The sequence below is a fragment of the Oncorhynchus gorbuscha genome, linkage group LG12, assembly GCF_021184085.1.
Source record: "Oncorhynchus gorbuscha isolate QuinsamMale2020 ecotype Even-year linkage group LG12, OgorEven_v1.0, whole genome shotgun sequence".
Taxonomy (NCBI): domain Eukaryota; kingdom Metazoa; phylum Chordata; class Actinopteri; order Salmoniformes; family Salmonidae; genus Oncorhynchus; species Oncorhynchus gorbuscha.
In genome coordinates, this window is record NC_060184.1 from 83388915 (window position 1) to 83410976 (window position 22062).

Genomic DNA, 22062 nt, shown 5'->3' on the forward strand with positions numbered 1-22062 from the left:
TATATCAGAGTTTTAGCATGTGAATTACAGTACCGTGAGTGATGACATGTTAGTATATGATCCCCAGCGTTGCTAGAGCCACACGGGACCACCACTCACCCTCTGTTGAGGGTCCAGGTATATTTTGGTGTAGAACAGCTGGTCGTCATCGTTCTCGTGAAGGTTCCACTGCTCTACAATCTTGGTCACATACGGGGCGTAGCCGATGATGCCTAAGGGTTCAAAACAGAGTTAAAACCAGATTGAGTTCAGCAAATGGGGTCCAATAGAACAAAATATGGGGTGAACTGTGGGTGATTGTGCTGTAGTATGGGGTGATTGTGTTGTAGTATGGGTGATTGTGCTGTAGTATGGGGTGATTGTGCTGTAGTATGGGGTGAACTGTGGGTGATTGTGCTGTAGTATGGGGTGATTGTGCTGTAGTATGGGGTGATTGTGTTGTAGTATGGGGTGAACTGTGGGTGATTGTGTTATGGGGTGATTGTAGTATGGGGTGATTGTGCTGTAGTATGGGGTGATTGTGCTGTGGGTGAACTTGGGTGATTTTGTTGTAGTATGGGGTGAACTGTGGGTGATTGTGCTGTAGTATGGGGTGATTGTGTTGTAGTATGGGGTGAACTTTGGGTGATTGTGTTGTAGTATGGGGTGAACTGTGGGTGATTGTGCTGTAGTATGGGGTGATTGTGTTGTAGTATGGGGTGATTGTGCTGTAGTATGGGGTGATTGTGTTGTAGTATGGGGTGATTGTGTTGTAGTATGGGGTGATTGTGCTGTAGTATGGGGTGATTGTGTTGTAGTATGGGGTGAACTGTGGGTGATTGTGCTGTAGTATGGGGTGATTGTGCTGTAGTATGGGGTGATTGTGTTGTAGTATGGGGTGAACTGTGGGTGATTGTGTTGTAGTATGGGGTGATTGTGCTGTAGTATGGGGTGATTGTGCTGTAGTATGGGGTGATTGTGCTGTAGTATGGGGTGAACTGTGGGTGATTGTGTTGTAGTATGGGGTGATTGTGCTGTAGTATGGGGTGATTGTGCTGTAGTATGGGGTGATTGTGTTGTAGTATGGGGTGAACTGTGGGTGATTGTGCTGTAGTATGGGGTGATTGTGCTGGGGGGTGATTGTGCTGTAGTATGGGGTGATTGTGTTGTAGTATGGGGTGAACTTGTGATTGTGTTGTAGTATGGGGTGATTGTGCTGTAGTATGGGGTGATTGTGCTGTAGTATGGGGTGATTGTGTTGTAGTATGGGGTGATTGTTGTGCTGTAGTATGGGGTGATTGTGCTGTAGTATTGATTGTGTGTAGTATGGGGTGATTGTGTTGTAGTATGGGGTGATTGTGTTGTAGTATGGGGTGATTGTGCTGTAGTATGGGGTGATTGTGCTGTAGTATGGGGTGATTGTGTTGTAGTATGGGGTGATTGTGGTGTAGTATGGGGTGAACTGTGGGTGATTGTGGTGTAGTATGGGGTGAACTGTGGGTGATTGTGTTGTAGTATGGGGTGAACTGTGGGTGATTGTGTTGTAGTATGGGGTGATTGTGCTGTAGTATGGGGTGATTGTGCTGTAGTATGGGGTGATTGTGCTGTAGTATGGGGTGATTGTGGTGTAGTATGGGGTGAACTGTGGGTGATTGTGGTGTATGGGGTGAGTATATGGGGTGATTGTGTTGTAACTGGGGTGATTGTTGTTGTAGTATGGGGTGAACTGTGGGTGATTGTGTTGTAGTATGGGGTGATTGTGTTGTATGGGGTGATTGGGGTGAATTGTGTTGTAGTGATTGTGTTGTAGTATGGGGTGAACTGTGGGTGATTGTGTTGTAGTATGGGGTGAACTGTGGGTGATTGTGCTGTAGTATGGGGTGATTGTGTTGTAGTATGGGGTGATTGTGCTGTAGTATGGGGTGAACTGTGGGTGATTTTGTTGTAGTATGGGGTGAACTGTGGGTGATTGTGTTGTAGTATGGGGTGAACTGTGGGTGATTGTGTTGTAGTATGGGGTGAACTGTGGGTGATTGTGTTGTAGTATGGGGTGATTGTGCTGTAGTATGGGGTGAACTGTGGGTGATTTTGTTGTAGTATGGGGTGAACTGTGGGTGATTGTGTTGTAGTATGGGGTGAACTGTGGGTGATTGTGTTGTAGTATGGGGTGAACTGTGGGTGATTGTGGTGTAGTATGGGGTGAACTGTGGGTGATTGTGGTGTAGTATGGGGTGAACTGTGGGTGATTGTGTTGTAGTATGTACTGTATTCTTCCATAAATGATAAAGATTATGCATTTCGTTTTCTCCAGAATCTGTCATGTAGCGGGACAACGATCCAAAACACACAATCAAGTCTACATGAAAAGGACCATATAAAGCAACACATTTGACGTTTTGGAATGGCATAGTTCAGGCCAAAATGTCAGTCGAGATGTTGAGGAAGGACTTTAAACGACCAGTTCATGCTTGAAAACCCACAAATGTTGCCGAGTTAAAGCAATTCTGCATGGAAGATTGGGACAAAATTCCTCCTACAGAGATTCTGAGAGACTGATCAACAACTACAGGAAGTGTTTGGTTGGAGTCATTGCAGCTAAATGTGGAACAACCAGTTATTGAGTGTAAGGGGGCAATTACTTTCAATTACTTTCTCACACATGAAATAAATTATCGTAAAACTATCGTAAATTATGTGTTATTGATATAATATTAGGTTTTGGATGAACATCTGATATCATTTAGTAAAAAAATAAAAATATGCCAAACTAGAGTACATTTGAAAGGGTCAAATACTTGTTCACGGCATTCTACATATCATTCAGAAGTAAAAGATTTGATCCAAGAGCACACTGCACACATTTTTCATATGGTTAGCCACATAAAACCACTTCATCGAATAAGCTATAGAAACCACTCCCCATGTATAAAATCCAGCACACAGCCATGCGATCTCCATAGACAAACATTGACAGTATAATGGCCTTATTGAAGAGCTCAGTGACTTTCAACGTGGCACCGTCATAGGATGCCACCTGTCCAACAAGTCAGTTTTGTCAAATTTATGCCCTGCTAGAGCTGTCCCAGGCGACTGTAAGTGCTGTCATTGTGAAGTGGAAACATCTAGGAGCAACAACGGCTCAGCTGCGAAGTGGTAGGCCACACAAGCTCCCAGTACGGGGCCGCAGAGTGCTGAAGACATAAAAATGGTTTGTCCTCGGTTGAAAGACTCACTACCGAGTACTATACTGCCTCTGGAAGCAACTAGAACTTTTAGTCTGGAGCCTCATGAAATGGGTTTACATGGCCGAACAGCCACACACAAGCCTAAGAGCACCATGCACAATGCCGAGTGTCGGCTAGAGTGGTGTAAAGATCGCCGCCGAGATCGGTGTGGAAGAACTTGTCTGACCTGCACAGAGCCCTGACCTCAACCCCATCAAACATCTTTGGGATGAATAGGAACGCCGACTACGAGCCAGGCCTAGTCGCCCAGCATCAGTCCCTGACCTCACTAATGCTCTTGTGAAGCAAGTCCCTGCAGTATTGTTCCAACATCTAGTGGAAAGCCTTCCCAGAATAGTGCAGGCTGTTATAGCAGCAATGTTCCAACATCTAGTAGAAAGCCTTCCCAGAAGAGTGGAGGCTGTTATAGCAGCAATGTTCCAACATCTAGTAGAAAGCCTTCCCAGAAGAGTGGAGGCTGTTATAGCAGCAATGTTCCAACATCTAGTGGAAAGCCTTCCCAGAAGAGTGGAGGCTGTTATAGCAGCAATGTTCCAACATCTAGTGAAAAAGTCTTCCCAGAAGAGTGGAGGCTGTTATAGCAGCAAAGGAGGGACCAACTCCATATTAATGCCCATGATTTTGGAATGAGATGTTGGACGAGCAGGTGTCCACATACTTTTGGTCAAATAGTGTATAAAACCACATGACCACATCTACTGGGGAACTAAGTAATGAACAAACAAAAAAACTCCTGGTGAAAATGACGAGCAAAAAAAGCCTCCTAGTGAAAATGATGGTCCTTACTCAAAACACCCCTCTCCTGTCCTGACTCTAAACACCCCTCTCCTGTCCTGACTCTAGCCTCACCCCTCTCCTATCCTGACTCTAGCCCCACCCTTCTCCTGCTCTGACTCTAGCCTCACCCCTCTCCTCTCCTGACTCTAACCTCACCCCTCTCCTCTCCTGACTCTAGCCCCACCCCTCTCCTGTCCTGACTCTAAACACCCCTCTCCTGTCCTGACTCTAGCCTCACCCCTCTCCTCTCCTGACTCTAGCCCCACCCTTCTCCTGCTCTGACTCTAGCCTCACCCCTCTCCTCTCCTGACTCTAGCCCCACCCTTCTCCTGCTCTGACTCTAACCTCACCCCTCTCCTCTCCTGACTCTAGCCCCACCCTTCTCCTGCCCTGACTCTAACCTCACCCTTCTCCTGCCCTGACTCTAGCCTCACCCCTCTCCTCTCCTGACTCTAGCCTCACCCCTCTCCTCTCCTGACTCTAGCCTCACCCCTCTCCTCTCCTGACTCTAGCCCCACCCTTCTCCTGCTCTGACTCTAACCTCACATCTCTCCAGTTCTGACTGACTCTAGATTCACCCCTCTCCTGTCATACCATTCCCCAAACAAACCAATGTTTCACCTCTCTGTGACCCTCCAGACCAGGTCCAGATAAAATAGAGCAGTGACAGACAGCAGGACCTGTCCCTGTTAGTTAGGTCCCTGGGTGATGTGGTTAGTTTGGTCCCTGGGTGATGTGGTTAGTTTGGCCCCTGGGTGATGTGGGCCGGAAGCCTGCCCTCAGAGACAAAAACACAAGCTGTAATTTGATGCAGAGTACGGCCCACGGGGGACCAAGACAAATACACATGTCAACTTAATGACAGCCGTGCACCAGGGAGAGGGGAGCAGCTGCTACAGGCTACAGGCTTTATAGAGGCTGAGAGGGGCCTACAGGAACACCACAATAATCAACCGTTCTACATTAAAAATAGCAGTAGGATGTTTCCACACCACACAGAAAGAATCATCATAAAACAGTTCTGAATGTAGTGGTAAGTCAGCAGGATTGTCCCCTTGTTGGTCTATGGAGGTGATGAACGAGGTGCAGAAGACCTAAAGTTCAACAGCATCATCAGAAATATCTACTGTCCTCCAGGCAGGAAAGACCTCGGTGACTGTCTCAGTGCCCGTCGTGAAGTTTACAGAGAAAACACATTCTTTGTTGTTTTTATTCTCTCTACATGAAAACACAGCCTGTGTGTGTTGTCCTTCCTCTATGAGCAATCAGTGTTGACACAGCAGAGCAGTGTCTATCAGGAGCGGTGACTAAGTTAAAGTCACGTCAAGTGCAATAGTTCAAAGAACTGACCTCATTCTTGATCTGTGAATTCTCTGAGGTCCTCTAAACTCTGGGCTGTAGAGGGATGACCTATGAGTTATATGAGGTCCTTTAAACTCTGAGCTGTAGAGGCTGTAGAGGGAATTCTAAACTCTGGAAGGGTAGAGGAAATTCTAAACTCTGGAGGGGTAGAGGGAATTCTAAACTCTGGAGGGGTAGAGGAATTTCTAAACTCTGGAGGGGTAGAGGGAATTCTAAACTCTGGAGGGGTAGAGGGAATTCTAAACTCTGGAGGGGTAGAGGGAATTCTAAACTCTGGAGGGGTAGAGGAATTTCTAAACTCTGGAGGGGTAGAGGAATTTCTAAACTCTGGAGGGGTAGAGGGAATTCTAAACTCTGGAGGGGTAGAGGGAATTCTAAACTCTGGAGGGGTAGAGGAATTTCTAAACTCTGGAGGGGTAGAGGGAATTCTAAACTCTGGAGGGGTAGAGGGAATTCTAAACTCTGGAGAGGTAGAGGGAATTCTAAACTCTGGAGGGGTAGAGGAATTTCTAAACTCTGGAGAGGTAGAGGGAATTCTAAACTCTAAACTCTACATTTTTCACTTCTCCCGTTGACTTGCCAAACCCCAAACCCCAGTCTGGTCTGTTGAGTCTGTTTCACGAAGTTGTCCTGAAAGTATCGCAATGTTGGGCCTCTGTGTTTAGAAACTCTGTGATGACGGTGTTCTGGACACACCTCCTGAGTTGAGGAAGCGCTTGCCGCTGCGGACGGACGGGTATTTGTCCTGTAGGCGTTTATCAGGCCAGACCAAACCCTCGGCAGCAAACAGGACCTTGTGATTGGCTTCCTGGAACTTCCTGAGTATCTCCTCTGGTCCCCCTGCGAAGATAAGATCATAACTGGAGAGAGAGAAGAAGGGGGGTAGAGTGAGAAAGAGAAGGAGAGAGAGGGCAGAGAGAGAAGAGAGAGGGGATGGAGAGAGAGGGTAGAGAGAGGGGTAGAGAGAGGAGAGAAGAGAGAGAGGGTAGAGAGAGAAGAAAGAGGGGATAGAGAGAGAGGGTAGAGAGAGGGGTAGAGAGAGGAGAGAAGAGAGAGAGGGTAGAGAGAGAAGAGAGGGTAGAGAGAAGGGTAGAGAGAAGAGAGAGGGGATAGAGAGAGGAGAGAAGAGAGAGAGGGTAGAGAGAGAAGAAAGAGGGGATAGAGAGAGAGGGTAGAGAGAGGGGTAGAGAGAGGAGAGAAGAGAGAGAGGGTAGAGAGAGAAGAGAGGGTAGAGAGAAGGGTAGAGAGAAGAGAGAGGGGATAGAGAGAGAGGGTAAAGAGAGGGGTAGAGAGAGGAGAGAAGAGAGAGAGGGTAGAGAGAGAAGAGAGGGTAGAGAGAAGGGTAGAGAGAGAAGAGAGAGGGGATGGAGAGAGAGGGTAGAGAGAGGGGTAGAGAGAGGAGAGAGAGAGAGGGTATGGAGAAAAGAGAGGGTAGAGAGAGAAAAAGGGTAGAGAGAAAAGAGCGAGAGGGTAGAGAGAAAAGACAGAGAGGGTAAAGAGTAAAGAGAGAGAGTACAGAGAACAGAGAGAGGGTAGAGAGGGTAGAGAGGGGGTAGAGAACAGAGAGAGAGAGGGTAGAAGGTAGAGAGAAGGGGAAGAGAGAGAAGAGAGAGAGGGGGAAGAGAAAGAATAGAGAGAGGGTAGAGAGAGAAGAGAGAGAGGGTAGAGGGAGAAGAGAGAGAGGGAGAAGAGAGAGAGGGAGAAGAGAGAGAGGGCAGAGAGAGGGCGGAGAGAGGAGAGAGAAAGGGTAGAGAGAGAAGAAAGGGTAGAGAGAGAAGAGAGGGTAGAGAGAGAAGAGAGGGTAGAGGAGAAGAGAGGGTAGAGAGAGAAGAGCGACGAGAGAAAGAGGGTAGAGAGAGAAGAGAGAGAAGGTAGAGAGAGAAGAGAGAGAGAGGGTAGAGAGAGGAGAGAGAAGAGAGAGCGATGGTAGAGGTTAAATAACAGCATATTTAGACCCGAAGATATACTACTACTATGGGCAGCTTCCCCCATTTCCTCCTCGAACTCCTCTTATCTATTCAACATCTGATTATCACTCCTAGCAACTGGGCCGTAACTGTCTCCACGGTAGATATACATCTAAAAGAAACCATTTATTTTTATACTTCCCCTTTATTTAACCAAGTAGGCCAGTTGAGAACAAGTGAGACATGAGACATTCTTCACGCTGAAGCAGGGTGTCGGCTCACATTCATGCATTTAAATAACCAATGAATGTGCAGATTGGCACATATGTTTTTTATTATTCCTCATTGCAAAAATGATATTTTAGTCTCGGGAGGTGTGTTTCCTGACCGATTACGAGGTTGGTTAATGATTGTCCCCCAGGGAAAATCCCCAGAATAAATTACAAGATAACTCAATAAATCTTTAAAAATTGTTTACATATTTGCCAAAGATGTTTCAGTTGCTCAATTGTACATCTAAACTAAGGAGTTTGGTGCAGTATTTATCAAGTTAAAACAAGATGTGCGTCGTGTTGTCTAATGTAAACAGGTCTGTCTCACTGTTTATACTGGATATATGTGGATTGAGAGCAACACCGCAGCTGTTCAGCCCATGTCTTTGGGCAAATGGACATCGTCGAATCAAAACCCGCCATTTCTTTACCCGTTGTGACGCACGGATGTTCCTAATTCCGTTTTAGACGAGACTGACTTTATGACCAAAACGATCCTATTTATAGTCAATGTGAATGATGATTCTGACTCATATCGATGTCAAATAGGCTAATTTCTAAGGAATGTGTTGCTCTTTAAAAAAGGCATTTAGGAAAGAATTTTGAATGAGAAGAATGCACACACACACACACGCACGCACGCACGCACGCACGCACACACACACACACACACACACACACACACACACACACACACACACACACACACACACACACACACACACACACACACGCCACTCTGAAACCGCTGCTCATCTCTACATCTACTGGCCCGCAGAGATCCATGACCCCACACGTCACGGTGGTCTACATCCACACGTCTCACGGTGGTCTACATCTACTCACGGTGGTCTACTAGAGATGGTAAAGGACCCATGACCCAACACATCACGGTGGTCTACTAGAGATGGTATCCATGACCCCACACGTCACGGTGGTCTACTAGAGATGGTAAAGGACAGATCCATGACGCCACACATCACGGTGGTCCACACATCACGGTGGTCTACTAGAGATGGTAAAGGACAGATCCATGACCCCACACATCACGGTGGTCTACTAGAGATGGTCTACAGATCCAGACCCCACATGGTGGTCTACTAGAGATGGTAAAGGACAGATCCATGACCCACATCACGGTGGTCTACACATCACGGTGGTCTACTAGAGATGGTAAAGGACAGATCCATGACCCACACATCACGGTGGTCTACTAGAGATGGTAAAGGACAGATCCATGACCCCACATCACGGTCTACGGTGGTCTACTAGAGATGGTAAAGGGTGGTCTACAGATCCATGACCCCACACGTCACGGTGGTCTACTAGAGATGGTAAAGGACAGATCCAGAGATGGTAAAGGACAGATCCACACGTCACGGTGGTCTACTAGAGATGGTAAAGGACAGATCCATGACCCCACACATCACGGTGGTCTACTAGAGATGGTAAAGGACAGATCCACACATCACGGTGGTCTACTAGAGATGGTAAAGGACAGATCCACACGTCACGGTGGTCTACTAGAGATGGTAAAGGACAGATCCATGACCCCAACACATTACGGTGGTCTACTAGAGATGGTAGACAGATCAGATCCAGAGATGACCCCACACCCCACACGTCACGGTGGTCTACTAGAGATGGTAGAGGACAGATCCACACGTCACGGTGGTCTACTAGAGATGGTAAAGGACAGATCCATGACCCCACACGTCACGGTGGTCTACTAGAGATGGTAGAGGACAGATCCATGACCCAACACATCACGGTGGTCTACTAGAGATGGTAAAGGACAGATCCATGACCCAACACATCACGGTGGTCTACTAGAGATGGTAAAGGACAGATCCATGACGCCACACATCACGGTGGTCTACTAGAGATGGTAGAGGACAGATCCATGACCCAACACATCACGGTGGTCTACTAGAGATGGTAAAGGACAGATCCATGACCCAACACATCACGGTGGTCTACTAGAGATGGTAGAGGACAGATCCATGACCCAACACATCACGGTGGTCTACTAGAGATGGTAGAGGACAGATCCATGACCCCAACACGTCACGTGGTCTACGGATGGTCTCCATGACCCCAACACATCAGAGATGGTAGAGGACAGATCCACACGTCACGGTGGTCTACTAGAGATGGTAAAGGACAGATCCATGACCCAACACATCACGGTGGTCTACTAGAGATGGTAAAGGACAGATCCATGACCCCACACATCACGGTGGTCTACTAGAGATGGTAGAGGACAGATCCACACGTCACGGTGGTCTACTAGAGATGGTAAAGGACAGATCCATGACCCCACACATCACGGTGGTCTACTAGAGATGGTAGAGGACAGAGATCCATGACCCAACACATCACGGTGGTCTACTAGAGATGGTAAAGGACAGATCCACACATCACGGTGGTCTACTAGAGATGGTAGAGGACAGATCCATGACCCAACACATCACGGTGGTCTACTAGAGATGGTAGAGGACAGATCCATGACCCCAACACGTCACGGTGGTCTACTGGAGATGGTAAAGGACAGATCCATGACCCAACACATCACGGTGGTCTACTAGAGATGGTAAAGGACAGATCCATGACCCCACACATCACGGTGGTCTACTAGAGATGGTAGAGGACAGATCCACACGTCACGGTGGTCTACTAGAGATGGTAAAGGACAGATCCATGACCCCACACATCACGGTGGTCTACTAGAGATGGTAGAGGACAGAGATCCATGACCCAACACATCACGGTGGTCTACTAGAGATGGTAAAGGACAGATCCACACATCACGGTGGTCTACTAGAGATGGTAAAGGACAGATCCATGACCCAACACATTACGGTGGTCTACTAGAGATGGTAGAGGACAGATCCACACGTCACGGTGGTCTACTAGAGATGGTAGAGGACAGATCCATGACCCCACACGTCACGGTGGTCTACTAGAGATGGTAGAGGACAGATCCATGACCCCACACATCACGGTGGTCTACTAGAGATGGTAAAGGACAGATCCATGACCCCACACGTCACGGTGGTCTACTAGAGATGGTAAAGGACAGATCCATGACGCCACACATCACGGTGGTCTACTAGAGATGGTAAAGGACAGATCCATGACGCCACACATCACGGTGGTCTACTAGAGATGGTAAAGGACAGATCCATGACCCCACACATCACGGTGGTCTACTAGAGATGGTAAAGGACAGATCCATGACGCCACACATCACGGTGGTCTACTAGAGATGGTAAAGGACAGATCCATGACCCCACACATCACGGTGGTCTACTAGAGATGGTAAAGGACAGATCCATGACGCCACACATCACGGTGGTCTACTAGAGATGGTAAAGGACAGATCCACACGTCACGGTGGTCTACTAGAGATGGTAAAGGACAGATCCATGACCCCACACGTCACGGTGGTCTACTAGAGATGGTAAAGGACAGATCCACACGTCACGGTGGTCTACTAGAGATGGTAAAGGACAGATCCATGACCCCACACATCACGGTGGTCTACTAGAGATGGTAAAGGACAGATCCATGACGCCACACATCACGGTGGTCTACTAGAGATGGTAAAGGACAGATCCACACGTCACGGTGGTCTACTAGAGATGGTAAAGGACAGATCCATGACCCCACACGTCACGGTGGTCTACTAGAGATGGTAAAGGACAGATCCATGACCCAACACATTACGGTGGTCTACTAGAGATGGTAGAGGACAGATCCATGACCCCACACGTCACGGTGGTCTACTAGAGATGGTAGAGGACAGATCCACACGTCACGGTGGTCTACTAGAGATGGTAAAGGACAGATCCATGACCCCACACGTCACGGTGGTCTACTAGAGATGGTAGAGGACAGATCCATGACCCAACACATCACGGTGGTCTACTAGAGATGGTAAAGGACAGATCCATGACCCAACACATCACGGTGGTCTACTAGAGATGGTAAAGGACAGATCCATGACGCCACACATCACGGTGGTCTACTAGAGATGGTAGAGGACAGATCCATGACCCAACACATCACGGTGGTCTACTAGAGATGGTAAAGGACAGATCCATGACCCAACACATCACGGTGGTCTACTAGAGATGGTAGAGGACAGATCCATGACCCAACACATCACGGTGGTCTACTAGAGATGGTAGAGGACAGATCCATGACCCCAACACGTCACGGTGGTCTACTAGAGATGGTAGAGGACAGATCCACACGTCACGGTGGTCTACTAGAGATGGTAAAGGACAGATCCATGACCCAACACATCACGGTGGTCTACTAGAGATGGTAAAGGACAGATCCATGACCCCACACATCACGGTGGTCTACTAGAGATGGTAGAGGACAGATCCACACGTCACGGTGGTCTACTAGAGATGGTAAAGGACAGATCCATGACCCCATCACGGTGGTCTACTAGAGATGGTAGAACAGAGATCCATGACCCAACACATCACGGTGGTCTACTAGAGATGGTAAAGGACAGATCCACACATCACGGTGGTCTACTAGAGATGGTAGAGGACAGATCCATGACCCCAACACGTCACGGTGGTCTACTAGAGATGGTAGAGGACAGATCCACACGTCACGGTGGTCTACTAGAGATGGTAAAGGACAGATCCATGACCCAACACATCACGGTGGTCTACTAGAGATGGTAAAGGACAGATCCATGACCCCACACATCACGGTGGTCTACTAGAGATGGTAGAGGACAGATCCACACGTCACGGTGGTCTACTAGAGATGGTAAAGGACAGATCCATGACCCCACACATCACGGTGGTCTACTAGAGATGGTAGAGGACAGAGATCCATGACCCAACACATCACGGTGGTCTACTAGAGATGGTAAAGGACAGATCCACACATCACGGTGGTCTACTAGAGATGGTAGAGGACAGATCCATGACCCAACACATCACGGTGGTCTACTAGAGATGGTAGAGGACAGATCCATGACCCCAACACGTCACGGTGGTCTACTGAGATGGTAGAGGACAGATCCACACGTCACGGTGGTCTACTAGAGATGGTAAAGGACAGATCCATGACCCAACACATCACGGTGGTCTACTAGAGATGGTAAAGGACAGATCCATGACCCCACACATCACGGTGGTCTACTAGAGATGGTAGAGGACAGATCCACACGTCACGGTGGTCTACTAGAGATGGTAAAGGACAGATCCATGACCCCACACATCACGGTGGTCTACTAGAGATGGTAGAGGACAGAGATCCATGACCCAACACATCACGGTGGTCTACTAGAGATGGTAAAGGACAGATCCACACATCACGGTGGTCTACTAGAGATGGTAAAGGACAGATCCATGACCCAACACATCACGGTGGTCTACTAGAGATGGTAAAGGCCATGGAGTGATGGAACATGGAAAAATACTCAGGATGAGGCCCAAATACCATAATGGGGAAATGGTGTCATTTGTGTGTTAACTTACATAGTAGGATGGATATGTTTGATTTCATTGTGTTAAAAAATGTGGTCTGTAGATATCGGTGTTATAACATGTGAACTGTAGACATCTGTGTTACTGTAGATATCTGTGTTACTGTAGATATCTGTGTTACTGTAGATATCGGTGTTATAACATGTGAACTCTGCATATCTGTGTCTAACATGTGAACTGTAGACATCTGTGTTACTGTAGAGATCTGTGTTATAACATGTGAACTCTGCATATCTGTGTCTAACATGTGAACTGTAGATATCTGTGTTACTGTACATATCTGTGTTATAACATGTGAACTCTGCATATCTGTGTTACTGTAGATTTATATGTTATAACATGTGAACTGTAGATATCTGTGTTATAACATGTGAACTGTAGATATCTGTGTTACTGTAGATATCTGTGTTACTGTAGATATCTGTGTTATAACATGTGAACTGTAGATATCTGTGTTACTGTAGATATCTGTGTTATAACATGTGAACTGTAGATATCTGTGTTACTGTAGATATCTGTGTTATAACATGTGAACTGTAGATATCTGTGTTACTGTAGATATCTGTGTTACTGTAGATATCTGTGTTATAACATGTGAACTGTAGATATCTGTGTTACTGTAGATATCTGTGTTACTGTAGATATCTGTGTTATAACATGTGAACTGTAGATATCTGTGTTACTGTAGATATCTGTGTTAGAACATGTGAACTGTAGATATCTGTGTTACTGTAGATATCTGTGTTATAACATGTGAACTGTAGACATCTGTGTTACTGTAGATATCTGTGTTACTGTAGATATCTGTGTTATAACATGTGAACTGTAGATATCTTTGTTACTGTAGATATCTGTGTTACTGTAGATATCTGTGTTACTGTAGATATCTGTGTTATAACATGTGAACTGTAGATATCTGTGTTACTGTAGATATCTGTGTTATAACATGTGAACTGTAGATATCTGTGTTACTGTAGATATCTGTGTTAGAACATGTGAACTGTAGATATCTGTGTTACTGTAGATATCTGTGTTATAACATGTGAACTGTAGACATCTGTGTTACTGTAGATATCTGTGTTACTGTAGATATCTGTGTTATAACATGTGAACTGTAGATATCTGTGTTACTGTAGATATCTGTGTTATAACATGTGAACTGTAGATATCTGTGTTACTGTAGATATCTGTGTTATAACATGTGAACTGTAGATATCTGTGTTACTGTAGATATCTGTGTTATAACATGTGAACTGTAGATATCTGTGTTACTGTAGATATCTGTGTTATAACATGTGAACTGTAGATATCTGTGTTACTGTAGATATCTGTGTTATAACATGTGAACTGTAGATATCTGTGTTACTGTAGATATCTGTGTTATAACATGTGAACTGTAGATATCTGTGTTACTGTAGATATCTGTGTTATAACATGTGAACTGTAGATATCTGTGTTACTGTAGATATATGTGTTATAACATGTGAACTGTAGATATCTGTGTTACTGTAGATATCTGTGTTATAACATGTGAACTGTAGATATCTGTGTTACTGTAGATATCTGTGTTACTGTAGATATCTGTGTTATAACATGTGAACTGTAGATATCTGTGTTACTGTAGATATCTGTGTTATAACATGTGAACTGTAGATATCTGTGTTACTGTAGATATCTGTGTTATAACATGTGAACTGTAGACATCTGTGTTACTGTAGATATCTGTGTTACTGTAGATATCTGTGTTATAACATGTGAACTGTAGACATCTGTGTTACTGTAGATATCTGTGTTACTGTAGATATCTGTGTTTTAACATGTGAACTGTAGACATCTGTGTTATAACATGTGAACTGTAGATATCTGTGTTACTGTAGATATCTGTGTTATAACATGTGAACTGTAGATATCTGTGTTACTGTAGATATCTGTGTTACTGTAGACATCTGTGTTACTGTAGATATCTGTGTTATAACATGTGAACTGTATATATCTGTGTTACTGTAGATATCTGTGTTATAACATGTGAACTGTAGATATCTGTGTTACTGTAGATATCTGTGTTATAACATGTGAACTGTAGATATCTGTGTTACTGTAGATATCTGTGTTATAACATGTGGTCTGTAGATATCTGTGTTACTGTAGATATCTGTGTTATAACATGTGAACTGTAGATATCTGTGTTACTGTAGATATCTGTGTTATAACATGTGAACTGTAGATATCTGTGTTACTGTAGATATCTGTGTTACTGTAGATATCTGTGTTATAACATGTGAACTGTAGATATCTGTGTTACTGTAGATATCTGTGTTACTGTAGATATCTGTGTTACTGTAGATATCTGTGTTATAACATGTGAACTGTAGATATCTGTGTTACTGTAGATATCTGTGTTTTAACAGGTGAACTGTAGATATCTGTGTTACTGTAGATATCTGTGTTACTGTAGATGTCTGTGTTATAACACGTGAACTGTAGATTTTATTCTCTAAACTCTAAATTTTATTTAGATGCACTATTGTTAAGTGACTGTCCCACTGGATGTCATAAGGTGAATGCACCAATTTGTAAGTCGCTCTGGATAAGAGCGTCTGCTAAATGACTTAAATGTAAATGTAAATGTAAAATGTAGATATCTGTGTTACTGTAGATATCTGTGTTACTGTAGATGTATGTGTTATAACATGTGAACTGTAGATATCTGTGTCTAACATGTGAACTGCAGGTGGTGACGGTTTATTCAAAGATGAAAAAACATAACGAAGCATCACAAATGTTTGTCTTCTTTACAAAAAAAGCAGGAACTAACCTTCCAGTTGACCCACCAGATATATACATCAACACGTGTATTTATGTGTTTCTTAGGAACTAGTCAGCAGCATCACCCTTTCAGGAATGCAATAAGACACACTCACTCTGAGGTGGGGCTGTAAGTATTCTGAGAGACGAAAGTCAACTCTGTGAACCCGTATCACAGTTACCCGCATCAGTAATTAGCTGGTTCTCCAAATGCAGCTTCAGAGATTTCTAGAATTAGGACCTTTCATGAATGAAGGGAGGGTGTTTTAATACCGAGTAAACAGAAATCTCTCTCTCCCTCTCCCTCCCCTTATTAGCTGCTGTAATGATGTGAATGAACACTCAGTTAGATTTCAACAGGTCTGCACGGGTGAAAGGAGGTGTTTCTCCTAATATGGTTATAAATGGACATCTTGTCATTTCCTTCCAAGTGCCTTAAATGAGACTGTTATGTTTAATTAACTAAATTGACCCTCCCAAAAGATGAACGTGGCTATCGGATGCGTGCATCTGTACTCTTAGATGGCTTTCTGCAGCACATACAGTCCAAGAAAAACCACAATCAAAGATCTCTCATGTATGCTGTTGTAAGTGGCAAGGCACCTTGCAAGGGATAATTATCCATCCTAGAAACCTTACAGAGAAGCTTTGTGCCCATTTAATGAGATCTCAGGCAATAACAACACTACAGGAGCTGGCCAGTAACCCTGACACTACCCCTACCATCATCCATAACACCACCCCTACCAGTCATCCATAACACTACCCCTACCACCCCTACCAGTCATCCATAACACCACCCCTACCAGTCATCCATAACACTACCCCTACCACCCCTACCAGTCATCCATAACACCACCCCTACCAGTCATCCATAACACCACCCCTACCAGTCATCCATAACACTACCCCTACCAGTCATCCATAACACTACCCCTACCACCCCTACCAGTCATCCATAACACCATCCCTACCAGTCATCCATAACACTACCCCTACCACCCCTACCAGTCATCCATAACACTACGCCAAACCAACCCTACCAGTCATCCATAACACTACCTCTACCACCCCTACCAGTCATCCATAACACCACCCCTACCAGTCATCCATAACACTACCCCTACCACCCCTACCAGTCATCCATAACACCACCCCTACCACCCCTACCAGTCATCCATAACACCATCCCTACCACCCCTACCAGTCATCCATAACACTACCCCTACCACCCCTACCAGTCATCCATAACACTACCCCTACCAGTCATCCATAACACTACCCCTACCAGTCATCCATAACACTACCCCTACCATCATCCATAACACTACCCCTATCAGTCATCCATACAGGAGCCAGACAGTAAATATTCACACTGTTGGCTCACAGCAGGAGGGGTTAGGATTTGTTTAAGGGACATCTGGGTCCAATATGGAGAAACTAGAAACCGTAACCTTTCAATGACCCCACAGCCTTAGTGGGCAGATTCCCTTCTTCTAGGAATCCAAGGCACTGAATATTCTAACACAAAGCACCAATGTATATTGTATACATGCATATTACATATGATGAGGAGTAAGATGAACATGGTCCAATTGACTGCTTTAGTTAACTAGTGATTTAGACATTTCAAATCAAATTTTATTTGTCACATGTTCCGTGAAACAACAATGCAGTTCAAGAAATACAGTTAACCTCTACGGGATTGGTGAACATTTCCCAGGACATAGACTTATCTGTAATGGGTAGACAGCTTAAATTCGTGTTTATCGAACTTCACTATCCAATTTACAATTGCTGTTACAGTGAAAGAATACCATGCTATTGTTTGAGGAGAGTGCACAGCTATGAACTTAAAAACGTATTAATAAACCAATTAGGCACATTTGGGCAGACTTGACACAACATTTTGAAAATATATACAATGGTTCATTGGATCAGTCTAAAACCTTGCACATACCCTGCTGCCATCTAGTGGCCAAAATCGAAATTGTACCTAGATTCCTAGGTACAATTCCTAGTTACGAAATCTATATAGGCATTTCTCTTGAATTTCAAAGATGAAAAAAATTCAAATACGCATGTTTTTTTCTTTCTTTCAGATCTAATGTGTTCTATTCTCCTACACTAATTTCACATTTCCACAAACTTCAAAGTGTTTCCTTTCAAATGGTATCAAGAATATGCATATCCTTGCTTCAGATCCTGAGTTACAGGCAGGTAGATTTGAGTATGTCATTTTAGACGAAAACTGAAAAAAGGGGTCTGATCCTTAAAGAGGTGAGAATATTTACGAAATAAATACTATGAAATACAGGGGTTACAGGTACCGAGTCAATGTGCAGGGATACAGGTTAGTCGAGGTCATTTGTACATGTAGGTAGAGGTAAAGTGATTATACATAGATAATAAACAGCGAGTAGCATTGTGAAAACAAAGGGGGGTGTTATTAATATAAATAGTGTCCGGGTAGACATTTGATTAATTGTTCAGCAGTTTTATGGCTTGGGGGTAGAAGCTGGCAAGGAGCCTTTTGGTCCTAGACTTGGTGTTCCGGTGCCACTTGCTGTGCGGTAGCAGAGAGAACAGTCTATGACTTGATTGATTGGAGTCTTAGACAATCTTTTGAGCCAACTAAGGGCCTACATTTGAAGCATTTCAATCTTAAAGTAATACATTGGTAACTATTACATAAGTGAATTCTCTCTGCCCCTCGGTAGTGTGATGTACTGTCCAGGTCATCCTACGGTCGCTGATTCTCCTACCTGTCGACAGACAGCACCACCAGGTCTTCTTGGTCCCTCAGTCCTTCCATGGCTTCCTTCAGTAGTCTCACCTTCTGTCCTCCTCCAATGGAGCGCCCCACATCCCCACCTCTCCACTCCTCTCCCATGCCCAGGACCTGTGGCAGAGAGACAGGGGACATGTCAGGGTCAGGGGTTAGAGATCAGGGGTTAGGGACCCCTGTGGGTTCCATCAATGCTCTTAGCACTGGCTGAGGACTGAGCCCTGGCTGAGGATGGGTACTGAGGCCTGAGGACTGAGGCCTGGCTGAGGATGGGTACTGAGGCCTGAGGACTGAGGCCTGGCTGAGGATGGGTACTGAGGCCTGAGGACTGAGGCCTGGCTGAGGATGGCGACTGATACCTGACTGAAGACTGAGGGCTGACTAAGGACTGACTGAGCCCTGACTGAGGACTGAGGCCTGGCTGAGGACTGAGGACTGAGGCCTGGTTGAGGATGGGGACTGATACCTGACTGAAGACTGAGGGCCGACTAAGGACTGACTGAGCCCTGACTCAGGACTGAGCCCTGACTGAGGTCTGACTGAGGACTGAGCCCTGACGGAGAACTGAGCCCTGACGGAGAACTGAGCCCTGACAGAGAACTGAGTTTGAATAACATTTATGTTATGCAAAGTCAGATTTAGTAAAGTTCTACAAGGGCTTTGCCCCAGGAATCCTCTGATGACAGCTAACAAGTTTCACATAGCCTCAAGTCTATGGCTGATTCCCCTGAAAGGTTATTACTTCTTATTTCATAGTTCAATCAGTTAATTATTTGAGGTTGACATTGAGCAGGAGTAAAATAATTACAAGAATAAATATGTCTTGTAGGTAATATCCTGTTTTGCATATTTAAACAAAGGCACAGTGCCTAATCAATGTGGTGGAACTAAACAAGAGAGAGACGGTGCATGGTAGAACTAAATGAGAGAGAGAGACACAGTGCACGGTAGAACTAAATGAGAGAGAGACGGTGCACGGTAGAACTAAACGAGAGAGAGACGGTGCACGGTAGAACTAAACGAGAGAGAGACAGTGCACGGTAGAACTAAACGAGAGAGACGGTGCACGGTAGAACTAAACGAGAGAGAGACGGTGCACGGTAGAACTAAACGAGAGAGAGACGGCGCATGGTAGAACTAAAAGAGAGAGAGAGACGGCGCATGGTAGAACTAAAAGAGAGAGAGAGAGAGACGGCGCATGGTAGAACTAAAAGAGAGAGAGAGAGAGGCGGTGCACGGTAGAACTAAATGAGAGAGAGACAGTGCACGGTAGAACTAAACGAGAGAGAGACGGTACATGGTAGAACTAAACGAGAGAGAGACGGTACATGGTAGAACTAAACGAGAGAGAGACGGTACATGGTAGTACTAAACGAGAGAGACGGTGCATGGTAGAACTAAACGAGAGAGTGACGGTGCAGGGTAGAACTAAACGAGAGAGACGGTGCAGGGTAGAACTAAAGGAGAGAGACGGTGCATGGTCCTTACCTTGACTGTGTAGTTGAAATAGTCAGCTGACTGCATGAAGCGGCGATAACCATCAGTCTCCTGTGTGGCAACGGTGAGGACCAACAACTTCTCTGGAAAGAAAGGAAAACAGAACATTAAACCAGATCAAGAAGTGCGTAATCATCATAATCATACAGGCAAATTAAACCAATAGACATTCATCACTTTTATTGGTCCTATGTCCGGCATGATGGCAGTTTACCCAATTGCAAGGAAGGCCTGCATTCTTACCACAGTGAAATGTTTGGATAAGGAAATAAAGGAACCATTTTATTGCTCCAAAGCCTGGCGTACATTTAAAGAAACAACTCGCACCAAAATATACATGTTATTTTATCCCTATAAAGTAGTGGGTATCCCGTTCCTCCCAGCATGACCCTGACCAACCCACAGACCTATGTCAACACATTGATGACTGCCTGGCTTAGCAGCACGAGGACACGTCTTAACATCGGACAGAACAGCTACATACAACATGAGGAATTTGTATACTAAAGCATATTTCAGACAAGGTAATTGTATTATTGGGGTGATAGGAAGTACCCAGACCTCCGAGTTTCTGGAGCTCCAAGTACCCCGGTCGCACGTACATTTCCTCTGGGTGTGAGGGCTGGGGCTGGGGCTAAGGGTTGAGGCTGCGACCAGAGATACCTCCAGTAAGAGAAGTCATCGCCACAGCCTCATGCGAAAACACATCAAACTGGGGGAAGAGGAGGGGGAGGGAGGTAAGAGCTGAGCTCTGATTGTTTGAGGGAACAGTCCCTGAGAAATGTTACGAAAACATACCCTGGGTGGAAGGAGGGTGTATTCATTATTATGACAAATACTGCATGAATATCACTGTAGGGAAACACCTCCATCTAACTGATACCTCCATCTAACTGATACCTCCATCTAACTGATACCTCCATCTAACTGACACCTCCATCTAACTGATACCTCCATCTAACTGATACCTCCATCTAACTGTAGGGAAACACCTCCATCTAACTGCTACCTCCATCTAACTGTAGGGAAACACCTCCATCTAACTGTAGGGAAACACCTCCATCTAACTGTAGGGAAACACCTCCATCTAACTGATACCTCCATCTAACTGATACCTCCATCTAACTGATACCTCCATCTAACTGTAGGAAAACACCTCCATCTAACTGTAGGGAAACACCTCCATCTAACTGATACCTCCATCTAACTGATAACTCCATCTAACTGATAACTCCATCTAACTGATACCTCCATCTAACTGACACCTCCATCTAACTGATACCTCCATCTAACTGATACCTCCATCTAACTGATACCTCCATCTAACTGTAGGGAAACACCTCCATCTAACTGATACCTCCATCTAACTGATACCTCCATCTAACTGTAGGGAAACACCTCCATCTAACTGATACCTCCATCTAACTGATACCTCCATCTAACTGATACCTCCATCTAACTGATACCTCCATCTAACTGATACCTCCATCTAACTGATACCTCCATCTAACTGTAGGGAAACACCTCCATCTAACTGATACCTCCATCTAACTGTAGGGAAACACCTCCATCTAACTGATACCTCCATCTAACTGCTACCTCCATCTAACTGATACCTCCATCTAACTGATACCTCCATCTAACTGATACCTCCATCTAACTGATACCTCCATCTAACTGATACCTCCATCTAACTGCTACCTCCATCTAACTGCTACCTCCATCTAACTGATACCTCCATCTAACTGATACCTCCATCTAACTGATACCTCCATCTAACTGATACCTCCATCTAACTGATACCTCCATCTAACTGATACCTCCATCTAACTAATACCTCCATCTAACTGATACCTCCATCTAACTGTAGGGAAACACCTCCATCTAACTGATACCTCCATCTAACTG

General features: G+C 45.1%; 1 protein-coding gene across 2 annotated transcripts in view; it reads right to left on the reverse strand.

Annotated features, from left to right (window-relative positions):
- Positions 1-22062, reverse strand: part of LOC123991450 (procollagen-lysine,2-oxoglutarate 5-dioxygenase 2-like) — a 113470-nt gene that overhangs the window by 58198 nt on the left and 33210 nt on the right. For both annotated transcript variants that reach the window (XM_046293061.1, XM_046293060.1), the window contains exons 2-5: positions 20146-20237; positions 18635-18771; positions 6060-6223; positions 100-212 (exon numbers count right to left, since the gene is read on the reverse strand). In XM_046293061.1, coding sequence (XP_046149017.1) covers positions 100-212; positions 6060-6223; positions 18635-18771; positions 20146-20237 — 506 coding nt within the window. The remainder of the gene's footprint in view (positions 1-99; positions 213-6059; positions 6224-18634; positions 18772-20145; positions 20238-22062) is intronic.